This window comes from Cyrtonyx montezumae, unplaced genomic scaffold (genome assembly GCF_038088225.1).
Source record: "Cyrtonyx montezumae isolate F1298 unplaced genomic scaffold, pur_monq_1.0 scaffold_16, whole genome shotgun sequence".
Taxonomy (NCBI): domain Eukaryota; kingdom Metazoa; phylum Chordata; class Aves; order Galliformes; family Odontophoridae; genus Cyrtonyx; species Cyrtonyx montezumae.
Genome location: NW_027071892.1, coordinates 5,048,676 through 5,075,325, shown reverse-complemented (window position 1 = coordinate 5,075,325; position 26,650 = coordinate 5,048,676). Strand labels below are relative to the sequence as shown.

Here is a 26,650-nt window from a genome sequence, read left to right as displayed (position 1 = left end):
TGCCCTAGTATTTGTTAGGAAGCACAAGAAATTGCTCCCAATGCAGCATGGCACTTTCCTTTTAGTGTATTGTGGGGCGTTCTGTTAGAAAATTCTGTTAATTTTAAGGTCGGCCCTTGGGGAGGATGTATAGCACTGTGGGTTTAGGAATGGAGAAGGGACAACCTGGTGTTGCTCCACTCCTAGCCATAACAATGACATATTCTTGGGAGACCAAAAAGGCAGGAGAACTGTTCCTGGAACGAGTGGGCAGTGGAAAAGAAAGAAGTCAACACACCCAAGTGTTGTAGATCAGAGTCAGGAGAGGTGGTGTCAGGTGCTTGAGTTGCTGATAGAATTGCTTTCAGTTGTTGAAAGAGAAGCTGCTCTGGAAGGTGGGAGAGAACAGATATTTTGCCTTTATTCTTTATTTTTTTCCTAGAAGGATTCTGAGACTGAACTGAGTAATTTCAATCATGTAAGTGTTTAATGTCTCCTTCCTGAAGTGGTTGAAATGATCATAGAGTTCTTTATAGGTGTCCATTGTTGTATATTTTTAACTCGGTGTGGTGGTTTGAATTTGTCAGCAAACCTGTGTAAAGGTTCAGGGAATAATGATGGAGGTGAGGATGGACCAGGAGGAATTCTTCTGGGTAAAGAGACAACAGAAGGACTCTTATTTTAGAGATAGACACTGGAAGATGTGATACATATTATTTAATAAAGTATTAAGTGTTCTAAAGAGAACAGATTTGGATCTTCTGTTCTCCTTGTCTCATTGAAAGACAGCCAGTGCAGTAGGAAGGGAATGAGACCTGATGTAAGAGTGTTACTTTTTTCAGGAGCTCAGTTCAGTAGATAGATGCCTGTGGCCATAACAACTGCAGGGTCAGGAAGGTTGAGCATGCAGTGTGAATGGAGGATGATGATAGTAAACATCAGTGGATTTTTGTTAAGAATGAAATGTTGCAGTTCTCGTTTCAAGAGAGTTGCTAGGAAACAAAATGAGTCCCAAATGGGAAAGGCAATGACTGTCTGTTTGAAGGATCATAGGCTAACTCGGGCTGAAGGTCATTGTAAGAGGGCTTTGGTCCAAGCTTCTTGAGCATGGTTGGCTGTGGGGTCAGAGCAGTTGCTCAGGGCTCTCTCCATCCTGTCTGACCCATTCTGCCTCCTGTGTTCTTCCTGCTGCAACGTGCAGTGCTGAGGCTGCTGTGGCAAGATGAGCAGACGCTGAACAATGTGTGCAGGTCACCTCCTTACTTACACAGATCAGTGCAAGTGGCAAAACTTAGCGCCGTTGGAATGTGTGTCATTTCCCTCTCCTTCCCTCCACACCCTGAAGCTGTGATCAAGAAGAGCGATCTGTGCAACATACACTAAGTCTCACCTTTTCGTTTTCCAGGTTCCACCTTTCATTCTTACTGATCTTGCTTTGTGCTGTTTTCATGATCCTCATTTACGTGATAGGCACAGTTGGGCTATAGATTTAGCATCTAAGTGGATAGGTAAGTGCCAGCATTTATTTTATTTAACCAGCTTCTGTGATTTGTAGAGTCCTAAATCCTTCCAAAATGAATTGAACACTATGATGAAAGCAATTATTTTCAAAGCCATTACTTTTCCAGCTCTACAAACTGGTGCCAAAACTGGCTGTTAGGTACACCAACAGCAGCAGCATTGGAAACACTGAGATGCTGAACAGAGCAGGAGCCTGTGCATACAAAGTCTGGAAAGGGGAGAGTGAGACATAAATTCTTCATGAGTTTTGCATTGTTTGTATGTCTGGCTTGGTCTCTGTGGGGCACTGAACACTGATTGCAAATGCAAAAGTGCAGATCCGTTTCAAAATTTAATATCAGGAACTGACCATAAATAAGCTGACAGTACAAGTGTGTCTGTGAGAAGTATTTAAGACCGTGGAGGATGTGAGATTCTATTTTTCTGCACACACTGTCTCCTACTTAGAAGAAAATTGTAAATTTACAGCGATAACTACACCAAGATTCTGTCCAGGAAAATGAAATTTATGAACTGGCTACATAAAACTTCAGTTTCTCTCTGACAGGAAATGACTCCAAGATTCACAGCAAAATCCTCTGCTCGTTTGGGAGGCTATGTTTAAAATAAATAAATCCATTAACATCTGTAATTGCTTATAGGAAAGGCTGACCCATGAAAGCATGTAACCAGCATTCCTCAGCCTAGCCTGTCTGCAGCCAAACCATTTGAGAAAACAATCTCGCATGTGTTTTTCCTGATCTTGAATCTTTCAGTGCCCAGAGCTTTGCTGGAGAAACTGAACCTCAGTTGCTGCTATTCCAAGTGAAACACTCTGTTTGAAAGAATTAGGTTTAGGGAGCAGTATAAAGCCTCTGGTAAAATAGCCAGAACTGTAGGACTAGGAAGAAGAGGAAGAATCAAAATGTCTAAGAATAGCGATCTAGTTTTAATGTTGCCTGGGAATTGATGACATTTCCATCTGGATACTGTAGCTAGTGCTCTTCCAAGTAATTCATAGCTAGTATAGCTGTTTTACTGGAGCTGAAAAATGGTGGAGAAACCCTGAAATATCATTTGTTTGGCCTGTTTACCTTGTGTATTGATAGCAGTTTGTGTAACATGGTTAGTGTCATGGTTTACTGAGTACTCATAGGAGGAGTTCAGTGTTTGCAGGAGAGCTAATGCTGAACGTGAGCAGGTCATGGAGGCCAGAAAAGATGAACACGCTTGATGGAGTTTTTCTAAAACTATCCCAGAAACCCTCTTGAAACACAAGAGCTTCATTTTCTTTACTTCTCAAAATGAAGTCAGGCTCTCCTTGTTAAAGGGGCTTTGTCACAAGTGTAAGTATGAATTTATTTTAAAAAAAGAACAGTCTCAATCCTGAGGCCCTGGGCAAAAGCCTACCCTGTATCAGGTATCTGCAAAACTTTTCTCTCCTAGTGTGGCTTGTGCTTGACTGTAGTACAATTGTGGTTGTGGTTTGAGTCGGTAGATGCTTTTTCTGTTATTTATACAAATTTTATTCTCCTTCAGGGCTATACTCCAGCTCTTTCCCCTCCTACATGTGCATATATCACCCTACATAATCACCTTTTTTATTTGTTTCAGGACTTTGATAGGTGTCTTTTCGAAACCCTGTAGCATATCAAGAAGATTCTGTGCATGCTCTGCACAAACTGCAGTGTTTACCTTGTGGTCTAGAGACATCTGAAGAGCCAGCTTGTCAGTGCACTGTATGTGAAGACGAGTAAGGTTCTTGATGAGACAGTATGGCTGCGAATTAGGTGTGGAAGAAGGAGCCATTGGAACAGTGAAGAAGTGCCCACTCTTTTGACCTCAGTGAACTCTGGATACAGGGGCTCCCTGAGGTGATGGAGAAGATCATGTAGGGTGCACACCTGAACTGATTCTGTTATCTTCCACTATCGTCCAGTCCTCACAGTGTCGTCAGGCAGCTGTGTTACTGGAACCTGCAGGCCAATGGATGAACAGGACAGTGATTTTAAAGAGTTGTGGGCAAATCTTTTGGGTGGAGCAAAGAAAAAATCTGGGGATGCTGAGGCAGCAAAGAGAGCTCAGAAAAGATCAAAGAATACTGCAGCAAAAAGCAAGTTAAGAAGAGGCAAAACTGCTGCTAAGAGCCAAAACCATCACCTCTTTCCAGCAGCAAAGCAAAAAAGCTTGCTTCAGGATTTGAGCCTTAAGGTACAAACATTGGGGCACAAAGAAGACAGTGACACTGCAGCCTGCAGCAGTGGTGAGACTTCAGAAGGGGATGGAAGCAGAAGCCCTTTCCCTGCCAGCCAGCTGAGTAACACGGCCAGTGACTGTAGCCAGGGGACTCTGACAGGTGAGTGAACCAAAACAGAAAACACACTAATTCTGAAAAGTATGCAGTTCATTTGAGCTCTTCACTTGGAGAAGACACATAGCAGCACTGCTTGAAGGAGTTTACATCTTGTGTTTCTATCTACACTTAGCTACTTCAGCTTAGCTAGGCATTTATCCTAGCAGTGTGCTCTGTACAGATGATATGAAGTGCTTCATCTTCACTTAAGATGAAATGTTTGCACAAAGGAATCTATTAGGAAGTCATTATTCAGTGATTTTTACAATATCAGAACTTAGAAAAACACCTTCAAATCATCCAGAAGCAAACTTACATGTATCAAGGTGACTTTTCACCCCGTGCGTTGCTACACTGAGAAATGAATTGCTGCTGGATGTTGTCAAGGTCAAAAATATAAATGAGTTAAGAAAGGTGTTGAATTAGTTCATAGAAGGTTAGTCCTTCAGCAGTTATTAAACATGATGGCCAGAACGTGGTCACCAGTGCAGGAAGTTCTTAAATTGATAAATAAGGCCAACAAAGAAGAATTGCTTTGTGCCTGTCCTGTTCTGAATGTCTGTTGCTGACTGCACTGAGAGAGAAGGTAACAGGGTCACAAGGGTATCTGCATCAATCTTACACACTGCCTATACCCACATGGCACCTCAGAGCAGAGCAGGGGCATGTGGAGGTGGTAGTGTGGCATTACCTCAGCCTGTTGGTTGTTTACCTTGGGTAACTTCAGAGCAGCAGGAACCCCAGGACATCGTGTATTGGGAAGAGCAGGGCTTTAGGGCTGTGTTACTTGTTCCCCTCATTAACAACCTTCAGGCAAGGTCTTCCTTAGTATTCCTCTCTGAAGGGGGTGGAGAGGTATTTAAACTGCACTGTAGCACAGAAGTTTGATACTGTTACTCTGAGCATCACTCACAAAAGTCACATATTAACTAAACACTGTGCAGCTCTCTGTATAAGCCTTCCAAATCTGAGCCTGGCTTGGGCTGCTGTTGGGCAAGGCTTCTCAGCAGCAACCTAGGCAGCTCAGTGTTGTGTTTAAGACTGGTAAAACTCTGGTGTCTTCTTCTCTTCTAGTAAATACTCGGAGTGGTTGTTCCCAGACAACGTTCTCTCTCCATCCTGCTACACAGCCAGGGACCTGTTCTTCACCCACCTCAAAGATATCTCTCACAGGCCCGAAGGTGCGGGTGGCAGAGCTGGTAGTGGAGAGAATGCAGCAGTTCAAGAGAGTGGCACCTGATCAGCTAAAACACAGCACAAATTATAACTTGCCAAAGTCCTTAGCCAGCGAAGATCTTGCTGGTGAAAGCCAGGAGCAGAACTCACTGGAGAATGGTAAGTTTGTCCTCTTTGCAGAAAGAGTGCTGTGAGTTGGTTAAAATGGTTGCTTGAGAAGGAGCCCAGATTCCTGGGCTTTGTTCCCAGCTAGCCCAGTGGCTCGTAGCACATGCAGCACTCCAGATCACTTAGAAAACTCACTTTCTCAGTTGTTAAAGGACTATCCATTCCTTTCTCCCAGCTCTCTCCTGGGGCTGGGAGTGAATGGGACTCACAGAATGACCCCATCATTGGTAAACCACCAAGAACTCTACAAAGGTAGTATGTTCTGTGCAGGTGAACTGAATTCGCAGAAATTTTACTCTGCTTTCACTTTTTTATTTTTATGTTTTTAAGACAAGGCATCAACACAAAATCTTCTGCATAGTTATGTATAAGATTCCACATTCATCTTAGCAGCTTTAGCTGAGGCTTACCTGCCTTGACTCTGAGATGTGGTGTGCTAAGAATGAATCGCCACCTATTGCTCCCGGGGTAGTACAGTTCTGTGTTTTTTAAAAAGCACATTTTGCACATTACCTTGTGAGAGAAAAGATGTGAAGCTACAAGAGAAAGATTGTACAACTGACTTTTGTGCGTCTAATTTAGTAATTGCAAGTGTAAGAGCTCCATGCCTTCCACACAGGATTCTTAGTTCTCTGTCTTAGCTTTTTATCTTTCCTTTCTTTGCCAGATCTCCGTGATCTTCCATCCGTGCAGCATGATGGTGCTCTGGCTTTGGCCCTTCAGCAGGAAACACAAAAGGAATCCCTGGAAAGCCTGGAGGATGCAGGCTTGTTCTTCTGTCAGATCTGCCAGAAGGATCTCTCAGCTATGAACTCAATGCGACGGCAGCAGCATGTTAACAGGTGAGGGACCAGCAGGATGAGTCCTTTCTGCATCTTTTCCCATTCAGCCGTTATAGAGTGTGGTAATAGTAGTCTGTGAGGTGACCTTTATGGCTTGGATTAAAAAGTTTATTTGATCTCAAAGCAGAGACAGATTGACTTGCACTGCAGGGCTTCTGCAGAAACACATTAAGGCAAATGCTGCTTTTATCAGTAGTACCTTAAAGGGGCTGTGATTGTAAAGTGGCTAGCAGGATTAATGAGGAGCTGTTATTGCAGGTCTGTCAATTCCAACCATGAAGTGATATTTTGTTCTGTTTTGCTAAAAATTGCTTTTGTAAGGTCATTTAACATGTTAATGCATACCTGAGTTGTTTGCTGAGGGAAAACTGTTCAGAAAGATGACAAAGTTACGGTACAGCGTTTGACAGTGAGAGTGGAGAGAAGGCCTTATCAGAATGGTGAGCAATTAAGCTGAAGTTAGTGCCCTTAATTAAACAGTTTCCTTACTTGTAAATGTCGAATACTGTCAATACATTATGTACAGATGGCTTTTTACAGATTTACAGTCTGTGAGGAGGTATCAGAAACAGCACCTTTGAACAACGGTGTTTTCTTAGTGTCAGCACTTTAAGAGGCTGAAGAGTGATTTGATGTGCCCAGTACTACAACTTGTTATCAAGCAGCTCACATTCACTTGCACTGTCTACAGCTGCGTTTTTGGAGGTGCTGCTGTTGTTTCTGTCTTCAGATACTTACTACTCATGGAGAGTACAGACACTGTAAAACAGTGACAGTGTCAGAAACAGTTTGGAAATTGTCTGCTTTCAGAGCTGTTAAACGTGTCATCGTGTGATGAGATTGTGAGGTTATTGGCAGCGGATTTTTTTATAGCAGTCTTCATCATAAGCTGTAAAGCTGCAGGTGGATAGATGTGCTGGCACACTGGTAATCACCAATCCTAGTACATCAGATGAATGGTCTCTTATCCAGCCCTTTGTCTGCAGGTTCTGTGAACTATTTCCTAATCGGGGAGCAAGTTTTATAACATGCTTTGTAACGAAAACAGGTACTGCATATCTCTTTGGAGAGGATGGAAAAAGAACCTGTAACATTTTTTACATGATCTGGGCATACCAGAAATTATTAGCAGTTAGTTTTCCAGTACTATAGAGTGCAGTACTCATTTCAAATGCTCTGTGATTAAAAAATGCTGTTGTTGTCAAGTGAGATTTCTGCTTTGAAGATGGCTCGCTTTCTCAGCACTGTACTAGGTCATACCTGCAGAAGTGGGCAGTGACAAGAAATAACCACACTTTTGGTGAGGAAGACTTACTGCTCCTCTGGTAGGGTGATTCCATTTTTAATGGAGGATTATAAATTAGTTGGAATGTTAGAATGGATGCAGAAAGAAGGATTAGGTGATGGACACACAGTACAGTTAAAGAAGTTTATGGCTTGCACCTGCTTTTGAGCAGCATATTGTTAATATGTCTCTGAGGCTGTATTGTTCAGCTGCCTGTTCTGTCACAGCTATCACAGCAGTGGGCACATAACTCGTATTTCGTTAGGGGCTGTTTCCTTGGCTGTTAAAGATGTGAGATGATTGTATTTCCTTTTCTTCAATAGGGCTTAAATCTTAGCATGGATAGTTCTAAAGCTTTGCCATTGTCTCACAGGTGCCTCGATGAGATGGAGGAAGCACAGATGTCATCCTCCAGCAAACCAGCAGTCCCTGAATGTCCCATCTGCGGGAAGCAATTCCAAACCCCCCAAAGCCGAGTCAGCCACCTGAAACGCTGTGCTGTCGAGATGGATGTTCCTCCTAAGATGCTTCTTCAGGCAGTGCAGCTGCAGGTGTCTGCACTTGGTGAGGCACCTCTTCAGCTTCCCAGGTAGGTGGTGAAAATAGAGATGCCAGTGAGTTCCTTTGTCTTGAGAGACTGACCTTGCAGTCTTTGGAAAGAACTGTAGAAGAAAGGCAGGCTCAGGTGGACCCATGTCCAAAGAAGGTCAGGCAGAGCCACGATCCGGTACCACAAGAGGAGGATGTGGTGGTTATCTGGAGAAGTCATGTTTTCCTTCAGAAATGATCAGGTGGTGGATGACTTTAAAAGTGAGCAGTCAGGAGCAAAATGGGAGTATATTATCTTACACTGTTTTATCAGAAATATTTTCACTCTGTGAGGCAGTCATACAATAAAGCTGAATGGTGTGTTTGAGCTTATTAAGCACAACACGTGTTAGTGTACAGTCTGTCCTTAGCATCTGTCTTGCCAATGCCTCAGCTATTCAGCTGGTGGCTCTACTGGATGTAAGCACTTCACACCTCAAGCCAGGGAGGAAGCAGATGTGATGTTTTGAAATGTGCTTGGTGTAGAGCAACATCTGCTGTCTTGGATTTGAGCTGAATCTTCTCAGTACAGGAAGTGGTGCTGCACAGCAGACTGGGAGAGCTCTTTTTTGTGTGTGTGTGTTTGTTTTCATTCAGTTTCAGTTTTGTTTAATTTTTGCTCTTTCTTACACAATAAAAAACACACAAAACTTAAGTCACTGTTGTGGTCCTGTGGTCTTGGTCTTTTCAAAATAAGTTTTTCTCAAAATTGCTCTGAAATTCCATAGGTAATAAGAAATCATTCAGTCTCTGATGGGAAAGAAGGCACTGTAAATAGCTTCTTGCTATCCCAGATATGGGAATATCTCAGATGAAGGAGAGCAGCTTATCAGAAGTGCTTAGCATTTCTTGTTTCTGATTCAGTCACATTAAATTGGGCTTCCTGCTGCATTCTTACATTTCAGCAATCAGCCAAGCAGGTCAAAGCGAAAAGTTTCCTCCAAAGAGGACTCAAAGAGCAAGCAGAAGAGGGCAAAAATGGAGACTAAGGATGAAGATTTGCTGGTTGCTATGGCAATGTCACGCTCTCTGTTGGAGCAAGAAAAGCAGCAACAAGCAAAATCAGTTACAAATGTGAAACCAGTGGCTGCTTTGCCAATCAAATGGAAGCCTGGATCAGGTATGTGTTAAAGTGAGTTAATGTCAAAGACTGTGTTATTGGAGAAGTGACGTAACCCAGCCTGTTTCTCACTTAAACTTCCCTGTTGGGTACAGGAGGGATGACAGCCCTGTTTATGTGTTATTTAAGCTGTCAGAGCTTCAGCAGTGTGTAGAATCTACATACAGTCAAGAGAGACTGCATCATATCCATGGATATTAGTGAAATCCCTTATAAATCTCATACTGTTTTTTTCACTGAGTGTTTTGAGCCTGTAAAATATTCTTAAGATGAACTGTTGTTTTTTTTAAGCTGTGAAAGTAAAAAAGAAATAATGCAAAAATAGTATTATTTCTTTTGCAGTAGATATTTTTCTTATTTATTCTACTGCAGCCTGGATTGATGCCGCTTCTCTCTCTGTTTTCTTCCTAGAGCAGACATTATGTATCTTACATGCTGTTGAGCATGTGCTTTGCTCTTTCAGTGTACAACAAGGGTTTAGAAAGGAAGACAGCTCACCAGTGGAGAGTCCTGAGTGCTGTGTAGAGGAAGATCTTCACTCTTAGTGACCTTCTCAGATCTCCTGCCAATACGTACTGGCAGTTTGATTAGGGGCTGGGCATCTGTAAGACAAAGGTAGTAAAACACAGGACTGACAAATAATGGCTGTGGTTTGGTTGTGTGGGCTGTGATTTGATGCTGTCAGTGGCACACATACATGTACAAAAAGAGTCCTTCATAGATTTGTTTGGTTGTTTTCTTTCCCTCCCTTTTTAGTGCAGCTCTGGAATCTAGTTGAAATCTCTATATAGGCACCGTTCTGTGGGTCGTGGAGGTGCACTGCATGGATATCAACTGTTTCTATAACGGTCTGATTTTGTAGAGATGTGACATCTTTCAGCATGCAGCAGAGCTGTGCAAGCATGAATCCATCTTTTCTCCAGTAGGGGTGATGTGAAGCTTCAGAATCCTGCAGACATTCTAAAGACTGTGTTCAACTTGCAGCCACATTTTGATTGTCACTGACTACAACACTTGAAGAAGCTAGTGTGTTGAGTTCCTCTGCCGTGTGTGTTCAGCTGTTTGCTTATTTGGGCTCTTCTTCCTTTTCTTAAAGAAAAAAAGCGGCGTAAAAGAGGCCCAGCTGCCCCTCCACCTTTACTACTTCAGGATCCAGAGAAGGTGCGCAGAAGGATAGAAGAGCGGGTGGCGATGCTGCTTACAGAAGAGGTGGAATTCCCTCCCACTCCTCAGCTTCCTACCAGCAGGATTTTGGAGGCTGAATGTGGGAGAGCAGCTTGGCTCTTACCATTGCCCACAAACAAAGACTGCTTTTTGTGGAATTTCAGTGCTCTGACAGGACCCTGTGACCCTGAATCGTTCTATGCTGCTGGGTTAACCCCTCCAATTGTACCTTGGAAGCCTGTGCAGGTGGGATGCTCTTTTGTCCTTACTGTGATATGTATGTGTCCTAAATCCCTTGCTCAGCAAATTCTTTCTGTTGCATCACTTGATATTTAAATGTGACCCCCTGCCTTTGCATACTCACTTCTCCTTTACCGTTATCACCTGGTCATACAGTTAGATTTTGTGATTTTGAACTTTCATTTCTTTTGGAGAGAAGACCAAGGCTTGTATTACCCCACTTTTTGACCTAAACTGCTGAAGCTCAGGGAGCATTCGAACACCTCTCCCAGACCTAGGATTTGGATTTGGGCGGTCCTGTGTAGAGCCAGGGGTTGGACTTGGTGATCCTTGTGGGTCCCCTCCAACTTGGGATATGATTCCGCATTGTGCTCAGGCAGCAAAGACTTAGGTGAAAAGTTTAAACTGATATTTCTGCCTTTCACAGAGGAGAAGGTGAGAGTGCCCAGAATTGTAAAGTGTAGCATTGCAGCTTCAGGCCTTCCCTATGCACCCCGCTGACTCTTGGCACACAAGCTTTGATCCTGTTTTTCATTCACATCTCCTGCCTCTTTCAATGCTCTGTGGTTTTTGTAAAAAGTGCCTACAGAAGGGACAGAAGTCTTTTAATCTCTTATCTTACTACATACGTACTCACCAAGAAGAAATGTATTACTTCTCTTCCTTCCCTCGTGCCTTCCTTAAAGGACTGATAAACTGTTGTGTGTATATGGGTGCTTTATTTAATAACTTTCTTCCCTGTCAAATTCCAGTGTTTTTCATTGCCTTATCCCTGCCTACGGCTGTAATAGAGGGACTCTGTTCTGTGAGGATTTTTGACCTCTCACTCAAACAGAAGCACCAAAGAGGTTTAAAAAGTAGGGAGACCTTTAAAATCGGGACCACGTTTGCCCATCTCATTCCTTCCAATCTCAGAAGTGGCTAAGTTGTTTCTATTTAGAAATAAACAAAAATATTTTCAGTGGGAAACAGAATTCAAATCTGGAAAATATCAGTGCAGAGGTGAAAGTTTGCCTTGGTTACATGCGACTGCAAAAATATTTTAGATCTCAGAACAGAAGCACCTGGGCAGCTTCAGCTACAGCTTTTGCCAAACGCTTCAGCAGTAGTGAGATATTTAGATATTGAATTGGGAACATTTCCACTATCCTTTCTCCCTACTTGCCAGTTGCCTGCACAGACATGCACCTTGTGAAACCACTTTTTCTGTATTTTCTGTTGTAGTTCTTTTTTTCCTTTTTCTCTTTACAGCTATATATTTTTTCTCTCAAGCGTTCTTCATAAAATTAGAGTTTTTGCCTTGGAAGCCCAAGGTATGCTCTGTAATTCTTTACTAGATGTTCTGAAACTATGAACAGGAGACTGCACTCTGGGCATTGAAAATACACACAAGACCTAACTTATTGGTGTCTTTTCCACCCCTCTTTTGAACAGAATCATAAACTAGAGGATGTTCTGCCATCAGCAGGATCTGATCATCAACCAAAAGTATCCCAGCAAATTCAGCCTGAGCTTGGTTCTCATGAGTCCACTTGTGGAGAGGTTAGAGACCAAACTTCTGATCAGTTCAAGTCAGGCCCTGAAGGAGATGGGCAGATTTTATCTCACAGCCAAAAGGATATTCAGAACCTGCAGAATCTAGTTGAATTGGCCAAGGAAGGACTTACCCTTACTCAGTGGAACCTTGACGTTGGCCATACTCACGCAGCAGAGCAGTCAGGTAAGTTCTGGCAGTTTTGTGAGCCCTGTACCTAATCCTTCACCTACACAGAGTTGAAAAGTTTATCTGAAGTTTATCTGTACCTACACAGACTTGAAAAAATGCAACATCTACTCTAACTCCCCCCAGTCCTAGCTGCATGTGATGCACAACTGCATGTTTTAATGTCAACGCTACCTCTTAAAATGGCCTGGGCATTTAGCAGAATGTACTGGATGTCTGCTGGTCACTTGTGAAACAGAACATGGTTGATGAGATCACCTGTCTGTGTTTTCACCTGGGTATAATATTCCTCACTTCTTCAACTGTGCTGCAACAAGTAATTGCTGGACCTGTAAAACTGCTGCTGGGTTTCAATGAAGATACAGGTTCCTGGCAAGGGAAATCATTTCTGCACATAAATGTAAATTGTGTATAAGTGGAGTGCAGACAGTAATGCAACTGAACTCATTTCTGAAGACATTAATTCCTTCTGTTGCTCCTCATCCTATTCTGTGCACTGTACAGCCTACCACAGGGATCAGGCTGTGCAAAACTCTGGTTTCACTGGCTGCCTCTGAGCAACGGGGCCCGCTTTTGTCTAGGTTGAAATGCAGATCCAAGATGCATTCTGCCTGTCTGCCAGGGTGTGTCCCATCCTACTCTGTGCCCTAGTTTTTTTCCCACTGGATGGAAACAGAGGTGTGAAATGGAAAAGCGTGCTGTGCTCAGCAGTTCCTCCATCTGGGTGAAAGCATCACATGCAGATCTGAAGCAGATTGGTGCTGCTTGTGGCTGAATGGTACTCACAAACCCACAGCCTATCACAGCCCAGAGCCATACCCCTCTGAAAAAGGCCTAATGGGCTGTCAACCCAGGTTCATTGGAGCTGCTGTGGCAGGGATTCTCTTAGGAATTCTTACATCACTGTGTCTCATTAGGAAGTTGTACATGATTTATGATCTACTTTTATTCTTTGAGGAAAAGAACCAACTTCCAGTGATCCTCCATATACTGGTTTTGTCCCTTCACTCAAAGAGAAGAGATTCCTGACTCACAGCTGTAAGAAAGTAAGGAAAAACCTTTTCCCACTCTTATTCTGTTTGCTGACTACTGTAAAAAGGAAGCTGTAGAATTTGTGCCATTTGTAGAAATATGGAATGTTTCCCATTCCTTCCTATAGAAACAAAGGTACTTTAAGGTTCAGTTGCTCAGGAATGATCATGGCACAGGTGAGATCAACACATATGGTATTTCTTTGATGCTTGCAGTCATGGCTGTGAATTTTTCTTGTCCCACCTAACAAGAAAGATGCTTTTAAAATGACAGGTAGCATAAAGTTAATCTGTGCGTTGTTTATATGAAGAGCAGCAGATTAAACCATTATGTTATAGCAAGAGAAGAGTTTGGGCTAGGAACCAGGGCTGTAGCTACAGTGCTATAGGTGGTACACTGCTTTAATTCCCAAGCTTTCTCAGAGCATGTTAGCTGGAGCCTGAGAGAGAGAGGGTTGCCTGGTGCTTCATCCAGGCTCACATACCCAGTGACTTTGTGGGGTTCTGAATGAAGTGGTTCCTCTTCTGTTGCCTTCTTTCTCCACATTACACTTAGCAACAGAAGAGAGAATCATTGCAAGGGCTGACTGACTTAAAGTATTAGACATAAAAGCCTGATGGATGAGATTCTCTGCTGTCCATGGACGGTGAGCACTTCTTAGATGCTCACGTTAGCAGCAAAAGAGAATCCTCAGTTGTGAGAACGTATGTCAAAGAAACTAGGTTAGCAATCACAGTGCTCTTTGTAGTGCCTAGGTAAAGGCCACGGGCTAGAAAGTCACCATTTTTTATGAAGACAGTAGCATTCTGTAGATCACATCTTACCCTGGATGTACCTCTTCTTTCTCCTGTAGATGTACAATCAGTTTTCTTCAATTAATGCCCTAACTCATCTCCAGGGTCATCTCATGAAACTTACCATCTTTGGTTTAATAATAACTAATTGTGCCATGAACGGGAATAGAAATTGATGCCAGGTAAATTTTGGTGCCTTGAGAAGACATTTTTGTGTTGTGCTTATAGAATTAAGAAATTTCTAAAAGAAGACAAATCTTTGAAATGGGAATAAGTACTAAACGTGAACTTCCCAGCTACTTGTTACAGAAAGTCTGGATGTTTTCTGAAGGTATTAAAAATCCATAGCAAATAAAACATGTTGTTGCATAAGCCTTTGTGTGCATTAAAACAAATGCCTTTAGCAGTACTGCAGTGTTCTGATACTGTCACTGAAATCCAGTTACCAGCACTAATGCTATGATTCATTGTTCAGATTTAGTTTAATTCCATGATTCCTGAGCAAGTGAAGAACTCATTTGACAGTGGGAGAGATTTGTGCTTTATATGAACACAACAGTGGTAACTGTGTAGATCACATAGATCCACTGAATTAGTAACTCATCTCCCCAACCCGTGCCTAAAGCCCTTCTGACATCTGTAGAGTCCATGCTAGTTGGTCTCAGTAGGAGAGAGTGTTTTGGTGTGAGCACATACCTGCTGGAGTACACCAAGCTGTCTACTTTGCATAGAGAATGGTGCAGCCAGGAGGCTTTTCGTCTTAATTAATTAAAATTTCTCCATTCCTGATTTGTGATTTTAATATCAGCAGGAAAGCTGTCCTGGGCTGGTTGCCTGGAGCACCAGCATCAGGATCTGTGTTTGCTGGCTTCTTGTGGGACTGTTTTGCAGGTATCTACCTGCCAAGAATAAGAAAGTGAGAAACATGAGATTAATTTCCAGACTGAGCTTCCAATCTTCCTCTTGGAGATCAGTCCACACCACTCCCATAACGTGCAGACTTCTCTAGCCCACCTACGAAGCCCTGGAAGAAGTGTTCTGCTGTGTGCCACTGTTTTGCTGCTGGGTATTACTGGCTGCCTGCAAACACATGCTGGAGCAAGTAGAAAGGTTGGGTTTCCACAGTCCACTAAGGTAATGTGGAAACCTGCTAATGAAATAAAGAGCTGTGCTGTTCCAAGTGCAACTGCATCTCATGCAGATGTTCTCTAGAGTAAAACTTGCATTTCTTGACTCTACAATGGGCTTAGAAAGCTCGAGGTCGATGACTCGTGTGTTGTGTATGAATTGGTTTTCTCTTGCTTGTTCTCTTAACTGTGAGCTGAGAGTATTTCCCACTTTCTCTGAAGCACTGGCCACCTCCAGAAGCACAGCATTTACCTAGAGGGATCTGAGTTTTCAGAGTTGTCTGGGATGAGTTTGCTCTGGGAGCAGCTCCAGAGCAGACACGGTGTATATCAACCAAGTATATTGTTTCTGCCTTTGGCAGCATGCCCCAGGCCATCTCCATTCACAGTCACAGGTAGCTCAGGCAACAAGCCCTCCTCAAACTTCCAGCAAGGTGTTCTGGAGCTGTAATAAAAACTGGGTGTTTTGTTGTTATTATCTGGGGACTTTTTTGAGTTGAATTTTCAACAGGAGTTTCTGTAACAAGCATGTAAATTCCTTTGAGCAAGATAACTACATTAGTTTTATTGTATGTGAAGCCCTTGCTTCAGAGCTGCTCTTCTTAGCTGTCACTGCAAGCCAATGAGAAAGATTCATCCCCCCACCACTGAGTCATCCTTGAGTCCATCAAAGTGAAAACTACAATTTCCTAAAATGTGGTGGAAGGCAGCAGATCAAGGGGCCAACAGGAGGCAGTGGCTAGACCGCATCAGGAAATGGTTTGGCAAAAATCTGATGGTGATCATGTGCTGTAATGCAAGGCAGAACCGGTAGAATACAGCACAACTGCCTTTTCTTCACGATCACCAGAATGTGAAGTAGAAAATAGGAGGAGGAAAACAAATCCAAGAATGTCTTACAGAGTTATCTGCTTGTTTTACTTAAGTTGATAGTGCTGCTGATTATCTGCAGAGGGCAATGACAGCCTGTCCAGAGTGGAGCCTGCAGTACAGCAATACTGACAGATGGGGTATTTCATTTGTCAGGGAAGTGTGTGCCAGCTATGATATGACTTGTCTTTGTGTTCATTCTGTGTTCTAGTCCCCCCTGAGGTCACTGGCTGAAGATTTCAGTGCAATGGTCAACAACCCCCACTTAAGTGATGTCCAGTTCCAGGTGGACTCTGGGGAAATCCTTTATGCCCACATGTTTGTGTTGTATGCGCGGTGTCCACAGGCCATTCAGGCTGTAAGTACTGCTGATACACTTTCCTCTTCTGCTTCAGTAAAGCCCAGACTGCTCACACCTACCATCAGAGCTGCAGGTTTTAATGGCAGGTGCCTGAGGACACGCAGGCAGATTCACTCAGGAAGGCAGAATCCTGACAAAGTGATGGAAAATGTAGTACATTATCTAGAGGAATTACAGGGAGGCAAGGATCCTTACATTCTGCCCAGGAGCAATGCAGAAAACTTCCTAGGTGCTCTGTGCCCTTGGATGTTATATTAATACCAGTGTAGAATGTCTTCTCCATCTCAGTATCTCCTGCCTTTCACCCAGGCTGGGAAGGTTGAGTGTGGGTTGGAGACATTCTGGGCAGTTCTTGAAAATAACCTACACAGAGGTTCTGTCATTTTCCCAGTTGCTTTGAAAGTAGCTGCACCGCACTGTGCTTTTTACAAGGGTAGTGCATAGCTCCTGTGTCCTCAGAAACATTTTGGGTTGATTAGTTCCCTGCCTGCTCCTATGCAGCCTCCCATAGGGATGGTGAAAGACAGTGAACCTAAGATCTGGACTCTGCTCTTGCACAGGGCTGCCATCGGTCTGTGCAGTTGGCTACCCAATAAAAATCACTTTTGTAAAAGCTGCCCTTCTGGAAACAGTGGGATTAGTTCTTTCACCGTGTATGCTGGCAGTAGCTCCCACACAGGCTGCCTGAGGCCATGTCTAAAGGGTCTGTGAGAGCTAGGGAAAAAAGTATGCAGGTTCAAGTATGCCATATCTCAGTCTTAATGTGAAATTTATCAGGGGATCTTCACAGCACTGTCAAAAATGCCTGTGTCCAAAAATCAAAAGACTGACCAAAAGACAAAAACCTGGTGCATTAGCCAGACTTCCTTATTATTTCTCTGCAGCTCTGCTTGGCTTCACCGGCTTCATCAGTTGTTTTCATGGGCAGGAATCATTTGCATGAGTACAGTGGTGAGGCTGACCCACGCTGTGTATATTTTATTCCTGCAGAGGGTTGTTTTCCAGCAGGTCCCCATCTGCAGAGCAGCGTTTCACATTTATTTTCTGTTTAGATGGCTCTTATTTGTTGAAGCTTTTGGGTAACAATGAGGAAGTAATCAGAGTTGACTTTGGAGCTCACGTTTTCTGTTGCATGGTGCCCTCGACTTTGAAGAGAGTTTCAGGTACAACATTACATGGTTGGACTACAAAGGAAGTGAAACCTTAATAAACTGGAGAAACATTCTCAGCAAAACCTGAAATCAAATAGGGTCCACACAGAGAGTGGTCTAGTTCAGTGACACGGGATTTATTTGGTGTCTCTTTTCCTGTGAGGCACCAGGAGAGCTAGAATTTTGGCAGTGTATCAGGAGTAGGTAAGTTCAAAACAGTTAAAACAGATCAGGGGAAGCTTTAAGGGAGGTGTAGATAATCCTGGAAGTCATACTCTGGGCAGAAACTGGATTCCAAGGCAGACTGGAAGGCTCAAGACCATAATTTGCATGTTTGGCTACAACAGTGAGTAGTCAAACTTTATCCAGTCTAGAGTCAGGAAGGAAACAGCTTGTTCCACATGAAGCTCTTCATAACTGGTCATTTCAGGATCAGGTCCTGGTCCTAGGCCAAGCCTTCGGTCAATGAAGGGAATGAGCTGATACAAATAAAAATATTCCTTTACCAGCAAGTGGGCTTTTCTTGTTTTCCTCTTACCTTAGCAGGGCTTTTCTTGTTTTTCTCTTACCTCAGGTTCACAGTGAGGGGTTCTTAGTGGAGGAGGATGGGAACATGCAGATACACCGTGTGCTGCTGAGTGATGTGACAGGAGAGGCAGCCCGTGCATTCCTGCGGTACCTTTATGCTGCTGATGCTGACATCCCTGCTGAGGTGGTGCCCCAGGTGGGGGCTCTGGCTGCCAGGTTTGTGTCATGAGTTTGTTTTGGATCCCTTCTTGCTTTCAGCAATGCAGACCCCACAACCTGGAGCATTCTGTTGTAGATTAAGTGCCGCAGTTCTCTGCTTTATAACATCACTGCTCTCATCTTTTCCATGAGTCTCCAGATTGTATCTTTGTGAGACTTCCTTTTTTTCAGTATATATCTAGCACACCTTTGCCAGGAGTTTTGTCTCAGGATCTGTATTGACAGCTGATGTCAGTGATGATAGCATGTGTGACTCTTAAAACATTGTACTCTATACGTGTGTAAACTGAACAGCATTTCAGAGTGTATTGGGTGCATAGAACACTAATGGGTTTTGTCAGCTATGATCTCAGTTATGAACCTAGATGTGCATTAAGTAAAGGGTCTGAAATAGGAACAGCCGAGGCCGTGATGGGTGAGTCTTGCCAGTGTGCACACACAGGGGTGCCTTGTCACTCCAAAAAGCCATGGAGCTTGCACATGACAGATATTGTCCAGTCCCTGCCATGCCATAGGGATTTCACCAGTGCAATTGTCAGAGGGGTTTTAGTGTAGTGGTGTAGCTGTTCAGTGTCATACTTTGAAAAGTAATTTAAAAAAAAAAAAAAAGCAAGAGTGAACTCGATGCCTTAATGTGAGTGACAGCTGGAAAAAGGAATTCTGAATGTCAGGAGTATGCTGAAGCTTATGTATGTTAGGAGACCAGCATCCTCACACAGATCCATCACAAGGCTCACAATTGTGACCGGGTAGAGAAATACTGAAGGAGGAAAGTATTAACATTACTGTTATATCCTTGCAGGTTTGGTGTGAGGGAGCTGATGGCAAAGTGTGAAAATAACACTGGAGAGAGTCAGGAGTCTTCTGGAATGGATTCAGAATGTGATCTGATCTCTGTGACAGATGACAAGGATTGCGAGGACAGAGCAGAGAACTTGCAAGACCTCTTGAATTCTGTGTGGGTGGGTGAAGATGAGGAAGAAGTAGCTGACCTCAACCAGGAATGCCAGAAGGAAGATGACAATGTGATGGGTGAGCGGGATCTGGAAGAAATCTATGAGTTTGCTGCAACTCAGAGAAGGATGGTTCAGGGTAAAACAACACTGAGTGAAGGAACTGACTGCAGCATGTGCAGTGATACTGAGGCAGCTCAAGATGTGAATCAGCAAACTGAGGAGGAAGAGGTAAAGAGATCTGTATCTTCTTCAGTAAGCAGTAACTTCAAAGATTTGGGGGATAACGATGTGGAAATATCTGAATGTGACTTACCTGCAGAAAAAGAGGGAATGCAGAATATAAATAGATGCAGAAGCACGAATGCTACGCAGATCACTTTTATGCCTGGTCACAGAGAACCTCAAAAGAGGGATTTAGCATCTCATGGTGCCACCACTGATGAAGGAGAGACTACAAGGAGATATGAAGGTGGAAAGGACTCCAGGTTATCTCAGGTCTCACATGATGTAAGAGGGGAAGATCACTGTAAGAAAGAGTTTCCTAGCTTCCCCAACAATGCTAATATAAATGACAGTTATGAACACTTATTTTCTGCAACTCAGGGAGATTACTGTGAGCCTTCCCCAACCAGAGAAGTTAGTAAAGTGTCAGAAAAGGCTCTTGGTGAAAAACATGTTGGTGTTAATGATTTTCATCTGTGCAGTGAAATACAGAAAGAATTTTCTCCATGTAAAAAAGGTTCTTATGGGAGCCCTCCTTCCAAAGCTTTTGGACCTCTTTTTCCTGCTGTTGGATCTTCCCCAGTGTCTCCAAGATCAGACAAAAAGGTTGTGAGAGAGCATGTGTCAACACCAAAACAAAAGAAAAAGTCATTTCCACCTGATGAAATTCTTTTTCAGAAGGCCAGTGAGCTGGATGCTGCATCTCCACCAGAGCTTCCCAACACTGATTTAAACAAGCATGTCCCAGTCCCGTCATCGCCGGGTGTCAGAACTCAAGATCCTGCAGTTCAGGGGAGCGAGAGGGGTGATGTTATTGTTTTATCTTCTGATGATGAAATGGAGTTAGAAGACAAAAAGTCACTTGAGTCAGGCTCTGTTCTGAAGGAAGTGGAAATCCATGGGCAACTGAAATGTACAAATACAGAATATAGTCCTGAGATACCAAAACCTGAACATAACACATCAGTTGCTAAAACAGAGCAGAGATCACTGCAGGTCTCATGTGCTGTTTCAGATAAGGTGTATGTAAGTAATCATGTAAAGATATCCACTGAATTACCTCACAGTAGCCAAGTAGATACTTGTACAGAGGGTGAGCAGAGCCCAAACATGAGCCCTGAAAAAATGTTCAGTCATGAAGTGTCTTCAAGTACAGACAGGTCCTGGCTAGTGCCAGACACACCAGTTCTGACCAAAAGCAGAAGTTCCTCAACACAGACACATGTCACAAGTATTGACTCTTTCAAGAAGAGTCCAGAATCTAAAGTCAGCACAAAAAGCCTAGCAGCTGGTAGTAGTCACCTTGAAACAGATGGAAATGTTGTAGAAGTTCATAAAGCAGCACTGTCAGATGAACATTTGCCTGTGGAGAACTTTATCAGTGAAAGAAATCCTTCCATCAGCCCAGAAGCAGGATCATATTCCAAGAAATCCACACTGGTTTCTTCAGTGGATCCAGTTCTCCTCCTTGACCACACCAACTTGAAAAGCAAATGTGCTAATACCTCATTTTTATCCAAACCTGTGCCTCTTTGCCCCGGGAAGTCATTGGAAGATAAATCAAACATCAGTGTGGTTGAGATACAGGACAGCGAGGGAGAGAAGGAAATAAGTACAGCGTCTTTGAGTAGTAGTGTCTTGCTTGCTGACGAGCCTGCAATTCCTGCTGATGACAGCTGGCACGTTAAGTATCTGTCACCAGTCAGAGGTAACAGCCAGGACTCCAGACAGGTTGGCCATGCATACACCAGAGCTGCCAGCAGCCCCAAAACTGACGTTGTGCATGACCATTGGGAGAGCCCAGACAAAGTGTGGGAAATTAAGGGCAGTACCCCTCTTCAAGGAACTCCTGCTGGCAGAAGAACAGCTTTGCTCTGTCTTGAAAAGAGTCCCATTGAGGCATGTACATCCATGGGTAGCAGACCAAGTTACCTGAACTCCAAACTCTGGGATGACTGGAATGGAGAAGAGGATGATGAATTTCCAGAGGTGCTTCCTCTGTCACAGAGGGTATCAGCTGCAGTAGGTGCAGATCCTGTAAAGACTCCTGGTGAGAGCTTGCATTGATACTAGTTCACTGCAGTACCTTAAATTGTTCTCATTTTAAGTCATTCCACCTGTTCTTCACTTGATATGCTGGAAGGGATTTTGGCTGTGTGATAACAGTTGCCAGGGCCAAACACAGAGAACGTACAGTCATATTCTGATGTAGGGGAGCACATATCTAAATGTGAGCTTACTGGAGCACACCCACTCGTGTTTCATTCTTGTTGGTTCTTTGATAATGTCAGTAGTCATTGCAGAAACTATGGGTACCTGGAGGAAAAAAGAAAGGAGAACAACCAACCATAACCAAAACAAACAAGCCTTCAGGTTGCATGCTGATGGATGTTTATTCCCTGTAGTAGGTGTTCTGTATGGTCTTCTGCTTTTCGTGCATTCAAGTGATGCTTGTGCTTACATGAGGACATCTGGTAAGCAGCAAGGTGCAGCTCACTAGCACAGGTGCAGAGGCTTTCCTTGTACTGAGTCTAGCTGGGCTGAGTGCTGATCCCTGCCCACGGATTAGCTTCCTGCATGCTTTTCTGCAAAACTCAGCTGATGCATGATTGTCTTGACATTGGTTGCCTTCTGCTTGCTGTTTCTGGGGCCTTGCAATAGATTTCTGAGTGCTGACATACAATTCTGAGTGCATGGCACAGCAAGAGGCCAGCATGGCATGCATAAGATTGAGGGCCACAATACTATTTCCATCTTTGCAACCACTTTGCCCTGGGATCCACAGGAATTTGGCCTTCTTGAAAGCTTGACAGTGCACAGAATGCTAATATAACCTTTCTGTCTCAAGAACTTAAAAATATTAATATTTTACACGTGTTGCAATTGCATGGTTCCTTCCATCTGAGGCTCATAGTATCTAATTAAAATATTGTGCTGTACTGAGTGAGTAATTTAACCAGTGCTGAGAGCATGACCTGTGAAAATGGCTTCTTCACAATGTCAGCGAATCTACTGATTCATCAAATCAGTATCTAACTCAGGACCCAGAAGCTTGACTTGCTCAGTTTCTTCTTCATCAGGTCTCCCATGGGTCTTCATGGGAAAAGAACCACTTGGTGCAATTCAGTAAATGTATTTTTTCAATACCTTGCAAGAGCTGCCTGTTCTAACAAAGCCCTGAATGGCCTTTGTAGTCAGACCTGACTTACCTCTTGATGTAAACCATCTTCCATTTTAAATTCAACAAAAAGCAAGTGTCCCAGTGTAGAAAGAAAAAGACGTGTCAGCTGTTCCATCCAGTATGAAGGTGAGTAGTAAGTAAAAGAGCCTGTAGAGCTGCTTAATTATTATACATTAGAATTTTCTGCCACTAAGAATTGAAAATATTGGCTACTGTAAGTGCCTTCTGTGCTAAGTCTGATCATGGTGATTTCATTGTGCTGCAGAGACTTCCTCTCAGGTGAACAACAATTCTCCCAGGACTCCAGTGACACCAATGCCAGCTTACTCCATGATGGAGACACCGCATCTGAAGGAGGAGCTGAGAAGGTTAGCATTACCTGCACGAGTACATCTCTTTGAGCATAAACTTCTGAGCAAGTAGTGTGAAAGAAAGCACCTGGGATGAAAGGGAAACCTTGGAGAAGCTCTTCCAGCCCACTGCTGGAGTACCTGGCGTGAGCACCTTCCTGGGCTATGCCAGTGGGAGGTTCAGCATTATCTTAGCCTAAGCTCTCACCTTTTTCTTTCAGATTTGGAGTTCGTGCTCTCCCAAAACGCCAGATGGTGTTGAAACTGAAAGAGATATTCCAGTATACTCACCGGGACATGGACTCTGACTTTGAGGATGAAGTCCCATCCTCCCAGCCTCCACAGAAGTCCCCTGCCAAACGGTGTAGGCAGTCAAAGGCAGCCCGGACTACAGGTGGAAAGTGTCCCAAAGCCTCAAAGGCTGTGAGCAAAAGGAAGAAGGCTGCGACAGCTTCTTCAGAACTCCCTGCAGGGAGGAGCGAGGATGACCTTGTTGGACCCTCTAAAAAAGGCTGTGTAGCACCCAAGAAGAGAAACAAAATGACACGTCATCCAGAAGGAGACAAAGAGCAGAAAAGGTCAGCTGTGCCTCCAGAGGGATGGTCTCTGGCAGCTGATGGTGAGGAACCAATGCTCTCCACATCTCAGGAGTCTGCAGCTACTTCAGGGGATGGAAGTGACATCTCTTTTGGTTCACAGAGGTAAGGGAATAAAATACTGATCAAAAAAAAGGTGCAAGACAGTGATGAGCTAGGAATGTGGCTAAGAGGTGAATGTCTGCATGGCCTACAGAATCCTTGCTGCCTCCTTGGTTTTTTTATCTGAAGGTCAACAGCATCCTATAAAAGAAACGAACTCGGGCTGTTTGATCTAAATCCCAGTGAGTTATTCTTAGAGCACAAAAGCTTGTGGCTGAGGCTGCAGGTAGGCAAGGCTCACATTTGGCATGCCCAGTCTCTACTCATCAGAACAACCAGGAGCACTCACAGCATTGACTGAGAGCTGCATCTGTCATAGAGAAAGGAGAGCACAGCAGTATTTGACAGAGAATGCCATGGTGTCGCAGCAGTAGGTGCTGTGGGTCAGAAGCAAGGAATGCCATCCAGTGCCAGGCCTGAATGAGCAGGACTGGAGCTGTCAAGGCTGGAATGGGAAAGTTTGTAGAACGTGTGCCTTGTTCTTCTTCACTCAGCATGTGTGCTGGCATCTGTGATCCTACTAAAGGTAGTCACAAGGGCTGGCCACCAGGTACTTCAGGAGCTCTGGTTCTGTCCCTCATGGCTTGTTCTTTCTTTGATTTCGGGTCTACTTGGCCCTCTTTTTAGTTCTTTTGTGAAAGAATTGGAGTCCTGTGCATTTGCATCTGAAGAGGAGGAAGAAGAACTTCCAGCATCCCAGGCAGCAGCTCGGGAAGAAGAAAAACTGGAGGCAGTGAGGTGCTACATCCGCTCAAACCCAGCCTTGTACGACAGGATTCTTTTCTATGAGCCTATTGAGCTGGCTGACCTGCATGCAGAGTTGAAACTGAATGGCATTAAGATTTCCAAGGCAAAGCTGCTTGACTTCTTAGATGCTCAGTGCATCACCTTTACCACAGCTGGAGCCCGGAAAGATAAGGAACAGAAGAGAAAGGGGAGCAAAAAGAAGAGGAAACGATACTGAATGGATCCCACTCCTCTATCCTGAAAATCTCCTTCATGGAGGCCTTCCTCCTAAGGTGGAAACCGTATTCCAGGCTGGTGCTGGCAGAGGTGGTGTGTTCGGTGGGTGCACTGCTCCTCCTTGTGGCCTGCTGTCCATATGACGTGCTGGAGAACGGATCTGAACTGAGCTCATGTTCCAGCCCTCCTCTGCGTTGCACAGACTCCTCTTTCAGGAGCCTTTTTTATGTTTCCTGTTTTTCCTCTCATGCGTTCTCTTGTCTTTCCATTTTCCTAGTAGGTTTTAGATCCCCAGCTTCTCTTCTTGCTGTTTCTGAGATGGGTGCTTCCTCCAGTGGCACTTGCTGAGGTCTTTGCCCTGGCCTTGGGCTGTGACTTACTTCACCCTTCATGTTCCAGTGCTGAGTGGAATAACCCATGTGTGGTTCTTAAGTGGCTGCAGAACAGTGCAGGTGTTTTTCTGGTCTGTTTGTGGTGGTCCACAACGTGCTCTGTGACATTGGATGTCATGTAGCAGCCATTAAGGTTTGGACATTCAGTCGTGTATGTTCACTTGCATGCTGAGATTGGTGCTAAAGATATTATCAGCTCTTTTCTGAGTGCTGTTTTACCTTGTCACTGTAGCTTGACTATGTCCCCAGCAGTGATGTGTTTAAAATGACAGTGTTATAGTGACCAATGGATCTCTCAAGCAGTTCTCATAACCTGATCTAAACCCACTTTGTGGATTTGTCTCATTTCCAGACTGGACTGATCTTTGCTAGGAAACTGTCTGAGACTTTTGGGGAAGTCTTGGACGCTGAACAGCCATCTTATTTATTAACTTTTACAACACCTGGATTTTTCTTTGTTCTGGCAGTTCTGAGACTGCAGAGTCTCACTCAGCTAAATAGATGCAATAATTTAAAAAAAAGAAAGAGCTTGATTTCTGAATGTATTTGGAACATACCTTTTTATTCTATTATTTGATACGGCACTGACTTGGTTTTATTTGATTTATATACAATAAACAATTTGGAAGGAAATAATGCTAAGCTCTGAGTAATGTCTCCTGAGGGACTTTTAGGGATGGCTCCAAGCAGAAGTGTTGGGTCTGGTTGAGAGCAGGAGGAGCTCTGCAGTCTGTGCCTGCACTGATCAAAACCTGAGCAAAAAACTGGAGGAGGTGCCCTGCAGCACAGAGAGCAGGACTGGGAGAGAACACCCTGCACTGGCTGATGAATGGTGGATGATGACCTGGAGAGAGACAAGCTGCTCAGTACATCAGGAACGTGCAGCCCAAAGGTAAGAGAGACTGCAGGGAGGGCAGGGGGAAGTGTGGGAATCTGCTAAGAGGGGATGTGGGAATGGGTTGGGACTTGGAGGAAGGGCTGAAGGGGAAGGGGACATGGGTAACCACAAGAGGGGCTGTGGCCTTCCTCCTCTGTGAGGTGTTGCTGCAGCGTGTGTAATGGCATGGGAACTTTCAAGCAATACTTTCTGCCTTGTCTTGTGAATTTTCAGGAATTTGGGGTAGTTTTCTTCCTTGGCAATCACATCACCTTTCCTCCAACATCTTCTTGTGCAAGAGCTGCTATGAGGTGACTTTATTAGATAGAAATACGAAGGCTTGCCTTTTAGAGGCAATCTAGGAAATGTTCCCCTCAGTGTACCATGGGTTTCTCCCAGGCAGGTGCTTCGTACTCAGAAAAAGCTTCAGTGATACTTGTTGGTGTTAATGCAGGAAAATAAATATGATTCCTTCCCAGCTTTGTTTTTTTTTTTTTTTTTGCTCTGTTTTTAAGTAGGACTTAGATTTATGATTGGAGATCCTGCCATCAGTTTTTGTTACCTCTTGTCATATAGTGAATGCAGTGTCACATTTCAGTACACATAATTTATGTGTTCTAATGTAAGAAGGGGCACTGCGTCATAAATTATTGAGCATGCTATGAAAAAAAAAGTCTGAATTTTGCTCACTGGCAGTGTCTCCAGCCTCCTGTCTTCGGCATCTGTAAACTTTGCAGCTGGACAGTTCTGTCTAATGTAAAAAGATGATTTTAAATATTGCATCTGTATTG

The 26,650-nt window shown here is 43.8% G+C and overlaps 1 protein-coding gene across 1 annotated transcript; it reads left to right on the top strand.

The window, feature by feature from the left end:
- Positions 1 to 1,419: 1,419 nt before the first annotated feature.
- On the top strand, positions 1,420 to 25,159 carry SLX4 (SLX4 structure-specific endonuclease subunit). Its single transcript, XM_065732429.1, has 15 exons — positions 1,420 to 1,487; positions 3,094 to 3,835; positions 5,006 to 5,167; positions 5,844 to 6,018; positions 7,677 to 7,892; positions 8,797 to 9,011; positions 10,108 to 10,421; positions 11,850 to 12,135; positions 13,096 to 13,184; positions 16,173 to 16,319; positions 18,048 to 18,217; positions 19,023 to 21,448; positions 22,845 to 22,947; positions 23,151 to 23,630; positions 24,255 to 25,159. The coding sequence occupies exons 2-15, from the start codon at positions 3,466 to 3,468 to the stop codon at positions 24,589 to 24,591; spliced, it is 5,490 nt and encodes a 1,829-aa protein (XP_065588501.1). The 5' UTR covers positions 1,420 to 1,487; positions 3,094 to 3,465; the 3' UTR covers positions 24,592 to 25,159.
- The last annotated feature ends 1,491 nt before the right edge of the window (positions 25,160 to 26,650 follow it).